Here is a 20,947-nt window from a genome sequence, read left to right as displayed (position 1 = left end):
GGATGCTTGAGAGCCTGTAAGAGCCCTTTGATAATGGGAATATCAGTAACATACGCATAAGTAAATAATTCAGGTTCTTCTCCCTGCTTGTTCATTTCCATCAAAATTAGTGATAAAGCAGTTGTATTGCACAGAATTGCCTCTAAGATAGAACATGCAATGATATGTCAGTGAGGTTTTCCAAATTCCTCTTGGAGTTTATTCCATTTTTTTCTAAATTATATTTAAAAAAACAGTTTGTTTATGAGAGAATCTGTAAGCAAGAGAAAGCTGCATGGAAATTGGCAGCTTTCTTGAAGTCTGTGGCATAATTTGTTGTTAATGAGGGAATGTAGCAAAATGTGAATATTAATATTTTATTGAAGGCCCATGTAAACTCCAGATGTGATCAAAACAGTCTGTTTTTCTTCAGGAAATACAAGCAGTGGTGCCCCATCTCATCTGATTTCTATATTCAGTAGCCACCCCTACACTAACATAGCTTTTTCTATATTTACAGAAGTGAATATGTCTTATGCTCATGTAAAACATCAGAGGCAAAATTACCGATGTAAGGCAGCCTGTGTGTTAAGTATTTTGAAAACCTACATAAGAAGATTTATTATTATTCTTTTATTATATGTTTTGTGTTAGATATTCTGTCATCTGTACAGCAATAAATGCACAGCAGATGGCACTGTGTTGTAACTGTATGCTGTAGTTTTTGGTAGAAAATGTATCCTTTCTGAGTTCACATGGTGTCTATACTGAATTTATATCTACTTATAGAGCATGATCTTATACTATCTCAATACAAGATTTGAAAGGTCTAATTGTTGAGGTAGACTTGTACTACACAGATATACAATAGATTAAAAAAAAGCAAGCATATTCTATCCTCAATGTCCCTCCTTTATAGATATTTTATAAATGTACTTTCTGTGACATTATCTAAATTATGTTTCAAGCTGCAAGTGCTTTTCAAGGTAAGATTAAAATTCAAAATGATTTAGTCAAACTGGAGAATGGTCTGAAGTAAAATAGGATGAAATTCAATTAGGGCAAATGTAAAATATTCCACTTAGAAAGAAAGAAACAATCATTCGCACACATAAAATGGGAAATGACTACTTAAAAAGGATCAGAGGGGTAGCTGTGTTAGTCTTTATAGTATATATTGTTAGTCTCTATGGCTGCATCTAGACTACATGCCTCTCTCGAAAAAAAGAGTGTCTAGAGTACAATCAGTACTTTCGAAAAAGCAAGCCGCTTTTTCGAAAGAGAGCACCCAGGCAGTCTGGATGCTCTCTTTCCAAAAAGTACAGTTTGCATTACATAGCGCCTTTTTTCGAAAGAGCACTTTCGAAAAAAGGCGTTATTCCTTGTAAAACGAAGTTTTCCATGGTCGACAAAACTGCTGTGTTCTTTTGATTTACTGTCGACAGAATGCAGTGGCAGTCTAGACGCAGGTAAAGATTTTTCGAAAAAAGGCCACACATCCTATATTATCATCTTGAGCTTTCGTGGGCAAAACCTACTTCTTCAGATGAGATTATCTTGAATGGAGAAATAAGGGGGCCCCTCAGAATAAGAAGGGAGAGGGAGAAAAAAAATTATGTCCCAGTTGTGCTGCTGGAGCTAATTGAGTGGGCTGGAAGTGTCTCATACTTAGCTTTTGATGTCAGTATGGGGTTCTTGTAAGGAAAGCTGGTATTTATAATATGTTAACCAGTCCAAGTCTTTGTTCAGGCTAAGGGAGAGGGTATCAAATTTGCATATGAAGGTCAATTCTGAACTCTTTCTCTCTAGTTGGTAAATAAGGCAAACATCATTCTGGGATATATTAGTAGGAGTGTTGTAAGCATGATATAAGAAGTAATTCTTCCATTTTATGCCACGCTTATAAAACCTCAACTGGAACACTGGGTCCAGTTCTTGGTGTCCACCACTGTTTCCTCTAATCTTTTCCATCCATATGTGAAATAATTTTTATGTTCAACAGGCATTGCAAATATGCATCACTAATAGAAACAAAAAAATCTGCCTGTGGGCTCTCTGCTAATTAGCTGGGCAGCATTTTAATTAGGGATATGAATGGTTAACCAGTTAACCGATAAACATCACCTTTACCAGGTGATGCTTACTGGTTGCAGTTAACTGGTGGAGGCCGGATGGTGTCCGCTGCAGATGGAGGTGCTCCAGGCTGGCCAAAGCAGCTCCTGCCCATGATGGGCGGTGCTCCAGTCCTGCTGGTGCAGCCCCTGCCTGCCCCCATTTAAGCTGTTAACCTATTAAACATAACATTTATTCAGTTAATTGATTAAACAGGATTTTACATCCCTCATTTTAATTTCTCCTGAGTGGCTGCACAAGCACACAGCTTACAGGGAACACTGGTCCCCAATTAAGGGAAGTGGACAAATTGGAAAAAGTTCAGAGAAGAGCAAAAAAAATGATTAAAGCTCTAGAAAACATGATCTAGGAGACAAGATTAAAAAAAATGGGTTTGTTTAGTTTGGAGAAGAATGAGAAGGGACATAAAAGTTTTCAAGTAGAGGTTGAATCTCCTAAATTCAGGACACTCTGATCAGGCAACATCCAAGGGTCAGCAGGATCGCAGATGTTGCTGGCAGAGAGCCCCAGCACCCAGGAGTGTGAGCCCGTTGGGAGTCCAGCAGTGGAGAGCCCCACCATCAGGACAGGTGAGCCCCAACCCTGCAGATCCATGTTTGGGTGTGGCAGCAGCAGGGCAGCTACAGAGCCCCATCCCTGGGGAGCCCCAGTTGGACACGACAAAGCAGGATAGCTGTGGAGCCCTGTCCTTGGGGAGTCCTGTCTGGGCACGGCAGCAATGGGGCTGTGGTAGTCGTGGAGCCCTGTCTGCAGGAAGCCCCAGCTGAATGCGGCACAACTGTGGGGCCATGGTGGCTGGGGAGTTCCATCCCTGGAGAGCCGTAACCTTCTGGTGGCAGCAGGCTAGAGCCAAGCCCAAGCCCTGTAGCAGCAGGACTGGAGTCACGTGGCAGTGGGACTGGAGCAGAGCCAGTTAGAAGGAGGGACAGTGTCCTAGGAGGCTAGTGGTGGGGAACCTCCCCTGATCCAACACATTCCCCCATTTAGGATGGGTCAGGTCCCAAAAGTGCCACACCAGGGAGGTCCAACCTGTACATAAAAAGCTTTTACAAGGAGGAGGGTAAAAAAACCTTCCTAGCCTCTGAGGATAGGGGCACTTTAGATTCGACACTAGGAAAAGCCTCCTAACTCTCAGAGTAAAGAAGCACAGAAACCAACTTCCCATAGGAATGAGGTTTTTAAAAAGGTTAGACAAAAACCTGTCATGAATGGTCTAGTTGTTATTTACTCCTGACTTGAGTGCAGGAGACTGGAGTAGATGATCTGTTGAGGTCCCTTGCAGTCCTACATGTCTCTAATTCTAAGTGGTGTAATTATTGAGGAGAGGAATTCCTTTTATAGAACTTATCTATACCACCTCATCTGCAAAACATATTCTTTTACTGACTGCTGGGAGTATTGTGCTAATCACAATTTAGGTGTATTATTTTTTTTAAATCCAACACAGATCATCTATTTTGATTTCTGAAGCATATTAGTTGTTTTAGTGAAAGAGGATCTGTTGCAGTGTTTGAGAATTTTTCTGTGTGAACTGCTTCAACTAGATGGTGAAGTAGGGAGCAGGTTCAGTTTTAAATGGTTAATAAACCACATGCTAATGCAAAACTGTCTTTTAATGATCTGTAGTTGGAGATATTTCAGATGTTGTTTTACTGTTACTATCAAAAATGTTAATTAGTAGCATCTTATCCCATGTTGTTGGTGCTATTGTGGTTGGCAAATTCTTTTGTTACTTTTCAGTGCCCTGATGCCAAAACCAAAAATATGTCACCATATGTGTTATCTCAGTACTGATAATAAATTTCAATTATGAATTATAAAACCATTTATAAAACATTATCCTAAATGTGAAAGCAGTGTGTCTTCTTCCAGCTCCATGAATAAAATGTATTGGTGCTTGTCAGGGATAGAATTCAAATAAGTGGTATGCATTTTGAAGTAAATAATGTCCTGTCTTTTTTATGGAAATCTTTATTCTTAAATTAGGTAAATAATTTACCACTGTTTTTAGATGAAGTCCAGTTGCTTCTCTTTTGGTTTTGATTCTTGGTGGTGGCCAAGGAATCATAGAATTGTAGGACTGGAAGGGACCTTGAGAAGTCATCTAGTCCAATCCCCTTACTCATGGCAGGAGCAAGTGCTATCTAGACAATCCCTGACAAGTGTTTGTCTAACTTGCTCTTAAATATCTTCAGTGATGGAGATTCCACAATCTCCCTGGGCAATTTATTCCCATGCTTAACCATGTTGACAGGAAGTTTTTCCTGATGTCTAACCTAAACTTTCCTTGCTGCAGTTTAAACCCATTGCTGCTTGTCCTGCCCTCAGGGATTAGGAATATTTTTTTCTTTCTCCTCCTTGTAACAGTCTTTCACAAACTTGAAATCTGTTATAATGTCTCCTTTCAGTATTCTCTCTTCCATACTAAACAAATTCAGGTTTTTAAATCTTCTCCCGTAGGTCGTGTTTTCTAGATCTTTAATAATTTTTGTTGCTTTTCTCTGGACTTTTCCCAATTTGTCCATGTATTTCCTCAAATGTGGCACCCAGAACTCCAGTTAAAGCCTAATCAGCACAGAGTAGAGTGGAACAATTACTAATTGTGTTTTGCTTACGACATTCAAGCTAATACATCCCAGAAAGATGTTCACTTTTTTGCAACTCTGTTGTACTGTTTACTCTTATTTAACTTGTGGTTCACTATGACCTCAGAACCCTTGCCACACTAACGTTTAGGGTTGCCAGATGGTTTCAACAAAAATACCGGACACACTTGACATTACCTCACAATCTACATTACATCTTATTTAGAAAATACCGGACATTTATATTTTCTCATTTATATTTTCTCAATTTGTTTCCTGAACAGAAAGTTCAAATACTGGACTCTCCAGTTCAAAACCAGACACCTGGCAACCCTACTAACATTTTGTATGTTTGCAACTGATTGTTCCTAAGCACAATACTTTGCTTTTTACTATGTTTACTTCAGACCATTTCTCCAGTTTGTCCAGACCATTTTGAATTTTAATATTTCAGAGGGGTAGTCATGTTAGTCTGTAGCTGAAAAAAACATAAAAAACATTGAATAGTCCTGTAGCACCTGATAGAGACTAAAAAAAAGTAGATGATTTTATGAGCTTTCGTGGGCACAACACGTGGGCACAACTCCAGATGAATGGAGTTAAGGAGTCCAGGTTGCAAAATAAATAGCAAAGAAAGAAAGGGGGAGAGAAAGAGAAGGAAAAAAATGGGAAAAAAATTGTCAGTGTCCATGCTAAATGAAGTTGGTAGAGTGGGTTATATGTATTCTTCAGTAGATGGTGTTTGACTTTTTATGACACTAAATATGTGTCTAGATCACATCACTCTCTCCAAAAAGGGATGTAAATTAGGCACCTCGAAATTGCAAATGAAGCCAGTATTTAAATATTCCGCACTTCATTTGCATAATGGTGGCCACGCTTTTTTTTGAAACAGAGATTTTCAAAAGAAAAATGGCCATTTAGTTGGGGATTGATCGAAAATAAAACCCTTACTCTAGGATCTTTTGAAAAAGGGTTTTATTTTTCATCAATCCCCATCTAAACAGCCGTTTTCTTTCGAAAAGCCCCGTTCTCAAGAAAAGGGATGTAATCTAGACACAGCCAGTTAAGGTCTTTGTTTAAACCTCTCTTTCAGGCGTCAAACTTGTAAATGAAATTAAGTTTAATTAATTACAAGCTTACAAGCTGGTTTTTGAAATTGGCTTGTAATAATATGGCAACTTTGATATCCATTAATGAATGTCTGAGCTGTTCCCCAACAAGTTTCTGTGTGTTACCTTTTTGAATATCTGATTTGTGTCCATTAATCCTTTATCATAGAGATTGTCTAGTTGGGCTTATACACATGGCAGAGGGGCATTGCTGAATGTTCAGTTATATGAGCCTCTGATGTGGTGGTTTATGTGGTTAGGTCCTGTGATGATGTTGCCAGTAAAGATGTGTGGACAGAGTTGGCACTGGAGTTGATAATTGATTTCAGGGGTGGGTTCCGGGATGAGTATGATGATGTGCTGTGTGGTTGCTGGAAAGAATTTGTGTCAGGTTAGGGGGTTGTCTGTAGGTGAGGATTGATCTGTCCCCCAAAGCCTGTGAGTGTGAGGGGTCATTTTCCAGGATAGGTTGTAGATTGTTGGTGATGTGTTGGAGGGATTTAAGTTGGGGGCTGTAGGTGATAAGTGGTGTTCTGTTGTTTTCTTTCTTGGACCTGTCTGGAAGAAGCTTATGTCTGGGTAATTGTCTGGCTCTGTCAATCTGTTTTTTCACTACTCCAGGTGGGTATTTTAGTTTTAAGAATGCTTGATATAGATCCTGTAAGTGTTTGTCTCTGTCCAGTGGAATTGGAGGAAATCCATTTGTATCTTAGGGCCTGTCTGTAGACAATTGATTGGGATTGTATGGAAGCTAGAGGCATGTAGGTAAGTGTAACAGTCTTAATGACACACAAAGCCAAGTACTGGGGATTTAAGAGTACTTAGAACCCACTCTATCAGCTTCATTTAGCATGGACACTCCAATTGTCACTTTTCCCCATTTTTTCCTTACTTTTTCCCTCACCATCCCCTCTATTTCTTTGCTATTTATTTTGTAACCTGGACCCCTTAACTCCATTCATCTGAAGAAGTGAGTTGTGCCCCTGAAAACTCATGATCTACATTTTTTGTTAGTCTCTAAGGTGCTGCAGGACTATTAGTTGTTTTTTAAGTTTTTTGAATTTTAATGTTATCCACCAAAGCATTTGCAACCCTTCCCAGCTTGGTATCATTTGCATATTTTATAAGCATACTCTTTATGTCATTATTTAAATCATTGATGAAGATACTGGACCCAGAACTGATATTCCTGATACTCAGGAATATGTGCAAAGATGGATTTAAGACAGCAGGAGGAGTAATAAGCTCCACTGTTGCAGCTCTTTATCTCTAGAGGAGATTCCTACCATGTGTTCAGCTGCTACTAGGGATGTTAAAATGGATGTAATTAAGTAACGGTGTGACTGTTGAAAATGTTAGTGGTTACAGTTACACACAGGGTGGCAGTCGATTCCCCAGGAGCTGGCATGTGTAGGTAGCTGTCTTTTAAGATGACTCCTCATACGTTTGGGATGTTAGCGTATAGATGTTTAAACAATTAACCACTAAGCTTGGACTTATAAATTAATGCTAATGATTACACACTGTCAGGGCTCGACAAATACACTCGCCCATGGTGAGTAGATTTTACCAGCTGGCGAATGCAGGGGTAGACTGGCCCGGTGGGCCGTTGTGACGGGCTGGCCGAAGACCACACTACGGGCGGCGCAGCCCCATCCGATACGCCGGCCGGCGGAGGAGCAGAGCGCTGCCGGGAAGGGGAAGTGCAACGATTCTTGCCACCAGACTGCCTGCATGGAGCTCCGGCGCGAGAAGGCGGGGCACGAGCCAGAGGGTGGGACGACAGCAGACACCAGGAGGCTGGCGTGACATGGCCCCACCAATTTTAAAGGGCTCCGGTAGCTCAGCTCTGGATGCGTCCGCAGGAGCTGGCTGCGGCATGTGGTGCAGCCAGGCGCCACCCTTCCCCGCCAGCTCTAGTCCTGCCATGGCCCCAGCCCCCTCGCCGGTGAGAGACCACTCCCCATCGACCGCCTGGCTCGCTGCACCCGCCCCGTGCCCCTTTGTCTCTGCGCCGCCCATTCCCCGCGCCACCCCTGCTCCCCTGCACCCCGGACTCCCTGCTCTCCCTCTTCCCTGCGACTCTCTGGCTCTGTGCCACCCTTGCATCCCGCACCTTGCCCCCCCGATCCCTGGCCCCCCAGCTCTGTGTTGCCCGTTCCCTGCACTGCCCGTAGACCCCGATCCCTCTGCCTCTCCCGTTCCTCGCATCCCATTCCCCGTGTCTCCCCCGCACCCTGCTCCCCCCAGTCTCTGCATCCCTCTGGCTCTGTGCTTCCCATTCCCCGTTCCACCCCTGTACCCCACATGGTTCCCTCCGCCCCTCTGGCTCTGTGCTGTCCCTGCACCCTGCTCCCTCTGTGGGTCGGGAGGGAAGGGTGCTTGTCCATAGGGAGGGGCTGGACAGGGCAGGAAAAAGGCTGCTGTGACCCAGCAGCGAGTGAAAGGGGGAGTTCACTTGAAGCGCCTTTGCCTTTATGGAAAAAAACGAATGAAAATGCTATTTGCTATTTATAGGGCTAAAATGCTGGGACAAAAACTAAAATAAACAAACAAAAAACTCATTGCAAAATGCAAACGTGTAAAACACAACAAAAAAGGGGGGGCAGTCAAAAAACGTTTTGCTTGGGGCAGCAAAAAACCTAGAGCTGGCCCTGGGGGAGGGGAAGGGGCTGGGCTGGGCTGTGGGGAGAGGAGGGAAAGAGAGGAGGTCAGGAGAAGAAGAAGAAAGGGGAAGGCACCAAGGGACAGGGGTGCAGGAGAGACAAATCCCAGGGGGCCAAGTGCAGACAATGAGGAAAAGGGCAGGAGGGGAGGTGTCAGTGGAAGGGGGAAACAGGTGATGCTGGGAGAGGAGAGGGTAAGGCCACTAGAGAGGGGAGGAGAAGGTGCTGGGAGAAGGCTTGAAAGAAGGGGTGGACATGAGGAAGGCGGGGATGGAGCAAGGCATGTGTGAGAGCACAGGGGCATGAGGGGAATGGGGGCAGAGGGTGGTGAGGGGGTGGGTATCAGGGAAAAAGAGGGCAAAGGGGGCAGGGGCAGTGAGGGAAGGGGGAGGAACCAGGGGATTCTGGGAGTGAAGCAGAAGGGCAGACACCTGTAGGGAGGGACCAGCACCAGAGGAGAGAGGCAGGGTAGGTGTTTAGAGGGAGGTGTTAGGAGAGGGGATTAGGAGGGGTAGCTCACATGATCAGAGTGGGGCTACTGGAGGAGTGGGCACAGGAGGGAGAGAAGCGCTGGTGGAGGGGGGCAGGTCTCAGGAAGGCTGAGGGCAGTGAGAAGGGCAGGAGTCAGGACAGCAGAGGAGGGTGAGGGGTTGGGGGGCAGCAGGCACCAGGGGAGCTGATGGAGCAAGGGGAGGAGACCTGGCATCAGAGGGAAAAGGTAGAGGTTTATAAGATATTTATTAGTAACTTGGCTGATATTTATTAATAACTTTTTGGTAATTACTGTTCTTATTCTTATTAGGAATTTATGCCATTAAAACACTTTTTGGGGGGGAGGGTGGCAAGTCCCTTTTTTGTCTGGCGAGTAGGGTTTTCTATAATTTGTCGAGCCCTGCACACTGTGACAGGGTCAGAGCAGAAGGCAATAAAAAAGTAATGGAGGGGAGTTACATAAGCCTCAGACTGAAGAGATTTCTGTTTCCAGAGTAACAGGGAGGGGCTGGTTTAGAACTAGCAGAGGCAATTGGGGCAGTGGAACACCTGGAACTAATTGACCAGGCCTGCAGTGTCAGGCCAGCCTAGGCTAATTAGGACACTTGAGGAGGATTGGGGGAGTAATTAAGAAAACTGGTTCAGGCTAGCTATAAAAGAAGCTTTGCCTTCAGTTAGGGTGCATATGTAGCTGAGAGGATGGAGAAAAGTGCCACTGAGAGTAGGAGGAAAGGAGACAACTGAACACTAGGAGGACAAGCCGGAGAGAAGGAAAGTGCTAGGAAAGGTTGTGGGGAAGTAGCGCAGGGGTCTTACAGCACATGTTAGGGACTTACACAGGTAACTACTCTGGAGCCCAGTGTAGAGAATGGGCCCAGGTTCCCCCAGCACCCACCTCTCCATTTCCATTTCAGGAAAAGGACTGTGGAGTTTATTCTCCATTTTATCATACAGTGGCCGATGATAAAAAGAGCTCAGCAGACAGAAAATTAAAGCCCTAGGCGTGGTGCCCAAAATTGTGGGCTAGTGTGAGCCTCTGCTGCAAGCAAATCTGCCAGGAGGTGCAGGGCCCACTCAGTTTTTGTAGGAGCTTTGTCACAACTCTCTTCCCCCCCCCCGCCCCTTTACTGCCTCTGATACAGAGGCAGTAGCGCAGGGGACAGGGGCAGGTGGGAGCTGGTGCTCGGGAGGAGCTTACTTAAAAGCCGGCTTCACGCAAGCACTGGATCCCACAGAGCTGCCTCTCCCTTCTTCCCCCCTCCCCTACACTGCTGCCTCTGATAGAGAATCAGCAGCACGGAGGGTGAGGGAGGCAGGCAGGAGCCAGGACATGTGGGAAGCTGGCTTTCAAGTTGGCTTCTTGCATGTATCAACTCCCACAGAGCCACCTTCCACCCTCCTCTGCTGCCCTTATCAGCTTTCAAGCCTTCTCCTCATGTGTGTTGGCTCCTCTGTGCCCTCCCTCCCCCACACTGCTGCCTGTTTATCAGAGGCAACATGAGGTTGGGGGGAGGGGGCAGGCTTAAAAACCAGCTCCCTGAGAGCACTGACTCCCACCTCCCTCTCTTCCCCGCATGTAATCATTTAACAGATAAAGTCTCAAATGGCTTCACATTTACATAACATCATGATAGTTAACATACTGGGAACCTGCATGTAACAGTGAACCCATCACATCAGTTCCTCCTACACTGCAAAGCCCTCATCCTTTGCCCCCTCCCCCCCAGTGCACACCTTCCAGCCCAGAGCCTGTACCACCTCCTATGCCCCAACCTCCAGCCCTGAGCCGAGCCACTCCCCTCCTGTACACCAAACCCCTCATCTATAGCCCCACCCCAAAGCCTGCGCCCCAGCCCTGAGCCCCTCAGTCCCAGCCATAGTCTAGAGCCAACACACCCAGCCAGAGCCCTCACACTCCTGCACCCCAACTCTCTGATCCAGCTCTGAGCCCCCTCCCACACTCACAACCCTTTAGCCCCACTCCCACCACATGAATTTTCTTGTGTGCACCAATATGAACGTCATGTCTCACGTCACCTCCGTATCGCACATCACCTCCACATTGGTGCATGTAAGAACATTTATTCTGCTCAGGATGGAAAAAATTAGAGGGAACACTGGTGGGAGAGGGGATCAGGGCTGGGAGAGCTGTGGGGTTCAGGGGGAGATGAGGCTCTGGGCGTGTGGGCTTTGGGATGGAGTTGGGGATGAGATTTAGGATGCAGGAGGGTGCTCCAGTCTAGGGATGTTAAATATTGGTTAATTGAATAGTCAAGTAACCTCATGACTTCCTATTGGTTAGTCGACTAGTCTGTAGTAGTCAGGGGTGGAGCCCGCAGCCAGTGCACTCTGGCCCCACTTCCGAGGAGTCCCCTATCACTCCGTGCTGCTGTCCCTGTATCAGACGCAGCAGTGTGGGGTGCCAGGTGGGAGCTGCTCTGCGACGGGAGCCAGTTTAAAAACCAGCTCCCCTTGCAGACCAGCTGCCTGTCGGCCCCATTCTGCTGCCTCTCATATGAATGCAGCAGCGTGGGGTGGCAGCAGCATTTACTTATCAGATAGTCCTTCACATCCATAAGTCAGATGTGCTGGGTTATAAATGTAAACATACTTGTACATAGTAATTTTAGTGTCAGTGGAGCTGATAGCCTTGGCAAGCCCCTGAGCAACTGGGAGTGGGGAGAGGTTTGTGTCCTGGTAGGAGCAGCACTGAGAGCAGCCAGCCCTCAGCGCTACCCGGTGCGTGTCCCTCTCCCCCAGCCCTTAGCACCGCTCGGAGCACTCAGCCTGGTGCTCTGGCACTCCAGTAGCAATTTAAAGGGCCCGGAACTTCAGCCACGTCATTGAAGCACCGGGTCCCGTGGCACTTACCTCTTTGCCTCCCCCATTGGCAGGCCTGGGCAGAAGTAATGCTTCAAATGAAGGCTCAGATGAGCATTTAAATTAAATTTACAAAAATGAAAAGCTTTTTATATCTTTCAATATCGTTATTTACCATTTATGAGAAGAATTATTGGTTTCAGAGGATAAGAATTTTGAGCTTCTTGAGCTCTTTAGTAGGGATATAAAAGGTTAACTGGTTACCTGGTAAGCATTAGCCTTACTGGCATGCTTACTGGGGTAAGTGGTTAACTGGAGGACTAAGCCAGCGGAAGCAGCCCCCTGCCCACCCGCTGTGGGGGAGGTCTGTTTACATTCCTACTCTTAAGTATGTGGGAGGTTCAGTTGTCGCATTGCCATGCCATTAACAGAAGTAATGTTTGGGGGAGCAAAAGCTTCCAGGCACATGAAAAAAAGAAAATAACTGCTCACAATCAATAATTAGATTGGTGTGTAGATAGGAAAATACTGATGTAGAAGCTTTTCAATGCTTCTAAACTGGTTGTACTAGACCATAATTTCAGTACAGTTGATGGATTGTTTCATTGATTGAAATTAATTGTATGCATGACACAAATCATGAAGAACTTGTGAGGATTCTCCATTATGAAATGACAGTCATATAGAAAGGCAACTTCTTACGTGCGAATCTATTACTAAATTAACTAACTGACCCTGAGAAGGGACAGTAAAATGCTTTATTGGTTTTCTGTTCATTTGATTGATTATTGGAAAGCTTTTAAATACAGTGCTGTGAGATCTGGTGCTTGTAGTTTTATCAGAGAGAGTTAAATAACATATTGCTAGCTCAGCATTCTTTTATGCACACTGTTCTTTGCAATAAATGAAGGTAGTCTACGTTAGAAATGTTCCTGATACTTAACGTTTATGAGCATGTGTGAATTGAATAATTTGCAGTATTATAATAATAAAATTGTTTTACTTGCATTACAAATTGAATCATATAATTTTTTTGGCATTAGTCTAAACCTTAAAACATCGCAGGTTTCAGAATTAGGGATGTGGAAGTGTAACCGTGTATAACTGATGAGTTTGGGCTTATCGGTTAACATGCACAGTAACTCGTAGGCTCCCTGTACCCACCAGCTCCCAGGGAACTGCCTGCCCTCTGCGTGTTGCTGCCCATGAGTGTCTGGTATAATGGGCAGGGAAAGTCTGGTATAATGGGCAGGGAAACTGCCATCATGGCCCCGTCTACATTCCACCCCCAGAATGCCTACTATAGGCTTCCAGGGGTGCAGTGTTGCTGCCCGTAACACCTGCCCTCTTGGTGCTCCAGGACCGGGGAGGCTGGAGATAAGCACCCACCTTCCTCCCTTTGCTCCAGGGCCAGGGAGGCTGGAGCCGTGTGCCGCCTGTACTCCTCTCCATGGTGATGAGGGGGGACGTGCAGCACGCTGCCCTTCCTTCCCATAGTGGGAGGGTCAGGCAGCAGCTTCGATCCCATGGTGGGGGCGGGAGGGGGCGGGCTGAGGTTGGTGGCTTGCCTTTCCTAGCCCTACCTTAATCAACTGCCCATGGGGGGGGGGAAATGAGGCAGGCAGAAAACATTGCATGGGGAGATCTGTCTGCCCTCTGCACACTGCTGTCTCTGTATCAGAGGCAGCAATGCAGAGTGGAGGAGGCAGGTCAACCTAACCCCCCCCCCCCCCGGTGTGTATCTCTGAAATCACTGAAATTTTCAGCGGTTACACGTTTACTTTATTAAACACATTTTGTTTTACTGAAAAAATATGCTATTCTTTGGGTATACTTTTCTAAGGATTAAAAGTGTTTTTGAAGCAGTTCTGAAGAATTATAAGGTTTAAAATCAAAGTGTTTTTGAATAAATATTTGTTTTAATTTTTTATATTATTTTAAACTTCTAAAAAACTGTATTAAAGAAGAGTTTAGAGCAAATTTCTTTTTTGTGATAAAATATTAATTGGCATTGCTTTTATATTTCAATCTGAAATAAGACCTGATCCTGTACCTCTAGGCTGTGTCTACACTGGCATGAATTTCCGGAAATGCTTAAAATGGAATACTATTCCGTTTTCAGTTTTTCCGGAAAAGGGGCGTCTACATTGGCAGGCTGCTTTCCCGGAAAAGCCCTTTTTCCAGAAAAGCGTCTGTGGCCAATGTAGACGCGCTTTTCCGGAAAAGAGCCCCGATCGCCATTTTCGCGATCGGGGCTTTTTTCCGGAAAAGACTACTGGGCTGTCTACACTGGCCCTTTTCCGGAACAGTGTTCCAGAATATGGACTTATGCCCGAGCGGGAGCAGAATAGTTTTTCCGGAATAGTGGCTGATTTTGTACAGTAGAGCATCGTTGCTTTTCCGGAAATTCAAGGGCCAGTGTAGACAGCTCGCAGCTTATTCCGGAAAAGCGGCTGATTTTCCGGAATGAGTGGCCCAGTGTAGACACAGCCCTAAAGTCAAAGGGAGTTTTGGATCTTCAGTTTTGACTTCAGGAGTTCAGGCTTCTGCCCGTGGAGAGTTTCTACCTGTACGTTCTCTTCTCATTTGTTCAAATTGTGAAGGATGGAGTAGGGTGTTTTTCTTTGCCTCTAATGAGATTTATTTTGATACAGACATACTTTCGAAAAAGAACATTTTGATGTTTAGAATGCAATAGATGAAACTGAATTGTATGTGTATAAATGATATGTAATAAGGGAAAAGCTTTTCAGGATCATCTCCAAGGCATTTATTCACCATTTTACAAATTATTTTTGTCAGGTGTTGTCTCTTTTTGCTGGACTCTCTCTGCATTAGATAGAAACTTTTTAAAATACAGATTGGACCTCCCCGATCCAGCACCCCCGGGACCTGACCAATCCCAAATGAGGGGATTTGACCGACTAGTGGAGGTCCCTCCCCTCATGGCCCATGCTGCCCTGGGCTAGGGCTCCAGCCCGGCCCCGCTATTGCCTGACTCCAGACCCTGATGCCTGCCTGACTGGTGCTCTCCGAGCCGGAGCTCTCTAGCTGCTGCTGGCCCCGCTGCTGCCGCCGGGGCTGGAGCTCTCCAGCTGCTGCTGCTGGGGCCGGAGCTCTCCAGTTGCCACTGCCAGGGCTGCTACTACCAGCCGCTGGGGCCAGAACTCCTCACTGTACCATCCACCTCCCCTGACTCGGGGCTCCTGGCTGAGTGACCTGCCCTGCCACCAGCCTCCCTACACCTGGGCTCTGGGGTCCAGGAATATCCGGGATCCAGACCAGAGGGTCCTAGGTTAGGGAGGTACAACCTATATTAACTTCATCACATTAAATATTTTACATCGTATACTTTTATAACAAAAGCAGAAGTGGCCAGATGATTTTCCCCTTTGATCTGTACATGGAAGTATCCTTCATATATGGATCCCCTCCATGTTGCTGTGCACCTCCAAGCCAACATGCCCTCTCTTTTTTTTTTAATATATCCTTTAGAGGGCTCTCTGGTCTGGTTCACACTCCATGGGAAGGTCAAAGTAAGATACGCAACTCCAGCTACGTAAATTCTGTAGCTGGAGTTGAGATGCATCTTAAATTCCCATCCACGCAGCAGGAGGTCGATGGGAACAAATACTCCCGTCGGCTTCCCCTGCTCCTGGGGAGGAATAGGAGTACTGATGTTGAAAGGGGTGGCCTTTTGAGTTTAATCTAGTGGGCTTATACTACTCTCACCAAATTGAGCCCCGGAAGATCGATCATGGCCCACTGTATGGTCTGGGCTTGCGTTGGGGCCAGGCTGTGGGCAAGACATGTGGGATGCACATTGTCCCCACTCCTACTCTGGCAGATTCTACTTTTCCAGAGTTACAGCTGTAACTCTTTCTCTAGATCTGTCCATATACCTTTCCAGGGTTCCCCAGGAACTGCTGCATCTGATTTGCATGATTTGGAAGACCCTGGTAGTCTAGATTCATAGATTCAAAAGCCAGACTCAACCACTGTGATTATCTAGTCTAGTGAGTGGGCCACATGAGCGGCTCTCCTTCATCTCCGTGAACCACTAGATTGTCTTAACCAAGGCGGTCTTCCTGGACAGGGTAGTTTTGCTAACTGTGCTTGCATGCCTAGAATTTGTGGGGTATTCCAACTGAACTGTAGGGTGCTTTGATTGGAAGCAGAGGGAGTACATGGCTCTCACAGTCAGTTTTATGTGCATTCAGCACATCCCTCATTTCATGTGCCCTTGCTTTACATGTGTGTCACTTTAGTAATACCATTAGGGAAAAAATTACGTGGAAAGAAACCTGCAGAATCTGGGTGTGTAGGCAATGGTAAAATGTCTCACAGGCCAGAGGTAAAAAAGGCATCTTTTAAAAATTAGAAGTGAATTTTTAGTGAGAAAGATAGAAAGAAGCATAAACTCTAGCCGGTCGAGTGTAAAAGTATAGTAAGGCAAGCAAAAAAAAAAAAAAAAAAAAAAGAAAAAGCAGCAAGTAGATAAGGACACAAAAAAACAACAACAAAAATTAAGTACATCAAAAACGGGAAGCCTGCCAAACAGTCAGTGGGGTCCACTGAACGATCAAGGTCCTAAAGGAGCACTTGAGGAAGACACGGTCTTTGCAGAAGAGCTGTGAAATCTTTGCCTCTATCTTCACTGCATATGTCCTAACAAATGTTCCCTTTATTTTTTTCCCTCCACGTGCATAATACATTTTGTTATGTGCACTGAGACCTGCATGGACATGCACCACCAGTAGAAACATGTGCTGCTGGCTGTGGACACTGCTAATCTGCTGGGTGGCATTTGACACTCTCGAGGGTGGCTGTCCAAGTGCACAGCTTATAAGGAACACTGACCCTAACCATTCTTTTTAGGTGACGAATCTGAAAAACTGCCCCTGATTTGAGGTGTCAATAGAGGAAATTTTGGAACAAATTGATAAATTAATCAGAAGTGACAAGATCAGATTGTATTCACCCTACAGTTCTAAAGGCACTCCAATGTGGAACACTAGAACTACTAACTTCAGTAAGTAACCTATCACTTAAATCAACCTCTGGATCAGATATCAGGAGGGTAGATAACATAATGTCTATTTAAAAAAAAAAAAAGTCTCCAGAGGCAATCCTGACAGTTACAGGCCAGTAAGACTAATTTCAGTACCTGGCAATTTAGTTGAAACTATAGTAAACAACAGAATTATCAGACACAGAGGATAACTGTGTTGCATGGCGAAAAAAAGTCAACAGGGACTTTGTGAATCATGCCTCACCAACTATTAGAAGTCTTGGAGATTGCCAGCAAGAATGTGGACAAGGGTGATGCACTCAATACAGTGCACTTGTGCTTTCAGAAAACCTTTCACAAGGTTCCTCACCAAACCAAAGTAAAGAGTCCTCAGATAAGAGGGAAGGTCCTGTCATGGCTCAGTACCTTGTTAAAAGATAAGAAATGGTCAGTTTTTACAACCGAGATAAATAATTGGGTTCCCCAAGGATGTGTACTGGGACTAGTGAAGTTCTGTGTATTCAGAAGTGATCTGAAAAAAGGATGAAGAGTAAGGTAGCAAAATTTGCAGATGATAAAAAATTATTTATGGAAGTTATAATTCTTCATAGTCATTTTTGGATTTAAAAGGATCTCATTTAACTGGGTGACAAAATGACAGATGAAATTCAGTGCAAATAAGGGCAAAGTGTAATACACAGTCGAAAAAATAATTTCAGCTCTACATCCAAAATAATGGATGTAAATTTGCTTATTAGCTGAGACTTGTGAATTGCTCTTAAAAATCAATCTCTTCAGGTTAAAGGACAGTTCTTAAGCCTTAGTCAAATAAAGATTAAACGTAAACCAGTGAGACAGAAAGATATGAAAAACACGGCCTTAAAACGCTCATGCCATCTGAGCACAAATAACAGCTTACACTGCAGCTGAATTTTGAAAGATGTTCATGTACCAAAGGACTCCATCTTATGAATCAAAAATACTCCGTGCATATATTCTGTTGATATTAACAAAAAAACAAATTTTTACTCTGAAAAGCAAAGCAGACAACAAGTTTTTCTAATCTGAGAATCAAGCAAACCGTGGTCTGTGTCATAGCTAGATATGGACCTAAATTATAAATGTCATATCGGTATCTGAGCTCCCCAAAGTCCAGGCAGGTTTCGAATTTCAGTTCAGGCCAGAGATAGGAAGCCAACCTAAAAGTTTGCATTTATTAGGAATGTTAAAATGTGTGTAACTGTGTAACCGCTGAAAAATTTTTCAGCATGGGGGCAGTTGGCTCCTGGTGAGTGTGGCAGGAGCCGCCGTGCTTGTAACAGTGCATGTTAACCAAATAAGCCCAGGCTGATCCGTTAACTGTTTACACAGTTAAACTTTCACATCTGTAAGATTTACTGGTCGATCTGGTATTCCTTAAATTTTGTAAGTTTTCTGATGCATGGTTTTGATATGTCTTACATTATTTCCATTTTATTATAAATTATAATTTATCTTGTCTTGTACTGTATGTGTAGTAAATAGCTTTTGGTGCTTGTGTGTGTGTGTGTGTGTGTGTGTGTGTGTGTGTGAGATTGATTATCTCCTTCTTACCTGTTTTTCTCCTTTCAGTGTTTGGGGGCATTTATACTTGTAGTTTATAAGCTCATTGACTGAGAGAGTTCTGAGAGCACAAGGGACCATTATGATAATTTAATTTGAGTTTCTGTATGAAACAGATCATAAAACTTCGCTAGATGATTGCTCCATCAAGTCCCAATTTAGGTCTCAGTCTTGCAAGTTGATCTATGTAGGTGCAGAGTTCTGTTAAAACCATCCAACAAGGTCCGTACTTCAAATCTCAACATATCAATAGAGAAGAGACTTCCTGAGCCCTTTAAGATAGTTTAAGGCCTTGATTCTGCAAACACATATGCATATGCTAAACATTCTACCTGTTCCATTAATTTCACCTTTGTTCTATTTTTATTTAGTATTAAAAAATAATTTTTGAAGACCTTCCGGGAGGCATTCTGAATGTCTCAACCTGTGTCCTGCCCCTCTGCGCTCTCTGGTATGTATTTGAGGTTATGCACAGTGTTTATCTACTACCACAGAGAATGAGTGTTTTGGCTGTAGAATTCAACACTGTTTTATGGATTAACCATAGCAGGGGAGGCACATTTGTGCAATCAGCTGCTTCCTTGAGACCAAACCAAGCAGCATTTTCCCTAAGGGCTGAAGTCAGCTGCACCCTGAGACCAGCCTCATCCCATTATAGATATGCTTGAGCTCCATTTCTCAAGGTCTCTTTTGTACTGCAATGTGTAACACAGTTGCCAAACCTCCTGGCTGACATCATTGCATTTTGCCTTTCGCTCTGTTTATGAAGGTGAACACACTTTGTCTTCATGATATTAATGTAACTTCATCAACTAGTGCTGACATTTATTGGGCTGCTGCTTATTGGCAGAACAAAATGTCATCAAGAGTAAGTCTTCATTATTATTTGTCCTGATATGCAAGTTGCAGAGCAGCCATTTGGGCAGTATACTTGAATACTTTTCCCCCAAGTTGGGATCTAATTGTTTTTGCAATGATCCCAGCATCATTATTTCAGCACTGCTGACTGCTAGACTTTTATAACTATATTAATATATCATAGAAACTAGAAAGAGTGCATCCTGACCACTGCCCCTTTGTATTTCTTGTCCATTTTGACCCTGAGTTCCTGTTTTATTACTGTAACCTTTGAAACATACTTGGGCAGTAAGACAAGAGGAGAATGTTCTATTACTGCTACAGAGGAGGAGGAGAAGGTCTTTGATCTGCCTTGAATTTTTGTGGAGGGAAAGGAGAGTGAGAAAGTAAAGAGGCTGGCACTGCTTCTCTGTTATTCTCTGTTGTAGATATAGTGTAAAATAGTAAGGGACTGGCATGTTACCATCCTGCCAGATGTGAGCAGCAGCAGGAGCCAGGTTCAGATGTCAAGGTGTTCCTCTTAAAACTAAAAAACACCATTGGCTTAAGTCCCATCCAATATTTTTTGGATCAGTGAATACTATCCTGAGCCCCCTGAACTGGCAATACAACCCTTCTTACAAGTCTGCTTATAAAACAAGGGAAAATTTTATTGGGGCAAACACGGAATCATAACCATCACTCCCCTTTATTCCCTGGATTACTCATGAGCAGGCAACAATTACTTGTGCCTGGGTGCCTGATGTTGATATTGAAGGAGGTCCTGAGTATCCAGCTTATCGGTTACCCATTTACACGTGCACACTCCTACTCCCAATTTAATTCCACAGTGTGCAGTTAAGTAAAATCAATTAACAAATAAAGTATACAGTAGATAAAGTTTAATTTATTAATGGGCATTTACACTGCCACCATTCACCCCACCCCAGAGCGAGCCCTCTTCTGGATTTCAGAGTCCCTGATGCTTGCATGGGCTCACTTGATGATCTGCAGCTGGAGCGGAGATAGCACTGTGCAGGTTCTGTGTGAGTCAGGCAAGGCAACAAGCTGTACAATCCCTCTGTCACTGGAACTGGCACCACCAAATGCCAGCAGCTCTGGTCCTAGTTCACTAAGAAAGATCACTGTGTCTCTTCTCAGACTCAGTCACTCTCTGCTGTGCTGCTTGCCTTGCAAGCACTTTCCCGAACTACCATCACAGTCCTTCACTGCAGGCCCTTCTCAGTCAGCTCCAAGCATGGCAAGAGTGTCCAGCCTTCAGGGGAAAACACTACAGACTCTAAAGCTCCCTGTTTGATCAAAGCGTCAGCAGGCTCTCAGCAGCAGGCTCTAGCTTCCAGCAGCAGCTCATTGTCTGGACAGAGCTCCACACCAGCAATCTGGCTTCTCTTTCCAAACTGGAAGCCACCATCTCTCTCTGCCTGCACTGCCTGGAAGAGAAGCAGTTTCCTACTTTTCCATAGGGTTGCCAGATGGTTTTAACCAAAATTCCGGACACACTTGACATTACCTCGCAATCTACAGTACATCTTATTTAGAAAATACTGGATAATCATGTTTTCTCATTTATATTTTCTCAATTTGTTTCCTGAACAGAAAGCTCAAAGTGTTCAAAACCGGACACCTGGCAGCCCTATTCCCCAGAATAATGTGATATAAATGGATGTGATGTAAAATACTCACTTACAT

The 20,947-nt window shown here is 44.3% G+C and overlaps 1 protein-coding gene across 3 annotated transcripts in view; it reads left to right on the top strand.

Moving 5' to 3' along the window:
• GRIP1 (glutamate receptor interacting protein 1) overlaps positions 1-20,947 on the top strand; it is a 511,591-nt gene that overhangs the window by 80,269 nt on the left and 410,375 nt on the right. The window contains exon 1 of one of the 3 annotated variants that reach the window (XM_075931276.1): positions 18,755-18,851. The exons of the other annotated variants lie outside the window; for them this stretch is intronic. Coding sequence (XP_075787391.1) covers positions 18,815-18,851 — 37 coding nt within the window. The 5' untranslated portion in view covers positions 18,755-18,814. Of the gene's footprint in view, positions 1-18,754; positions 18,852-20,947 lie in introns of those variants that run through there. 3 annotated transcript variants of the gene reach the window in all.

This window comes from Pelodiscus sinensis, chromosome 1 (assembly GCF_049634645.1).
Source record: "Pelodiscus sinensis isolate JC-2024 chromosome 1, ASM4963464v1, whole genome shotgun sequence".
Lineage (NCBI taxonomy): Eukaryota > Metazoa > Chordata > Testudines > Trionychidae > Pelodiscus > Pelodiscus sinensis.
This window is presented reverse-complemented; position numbering and strand designations above follow the sequence as displayed.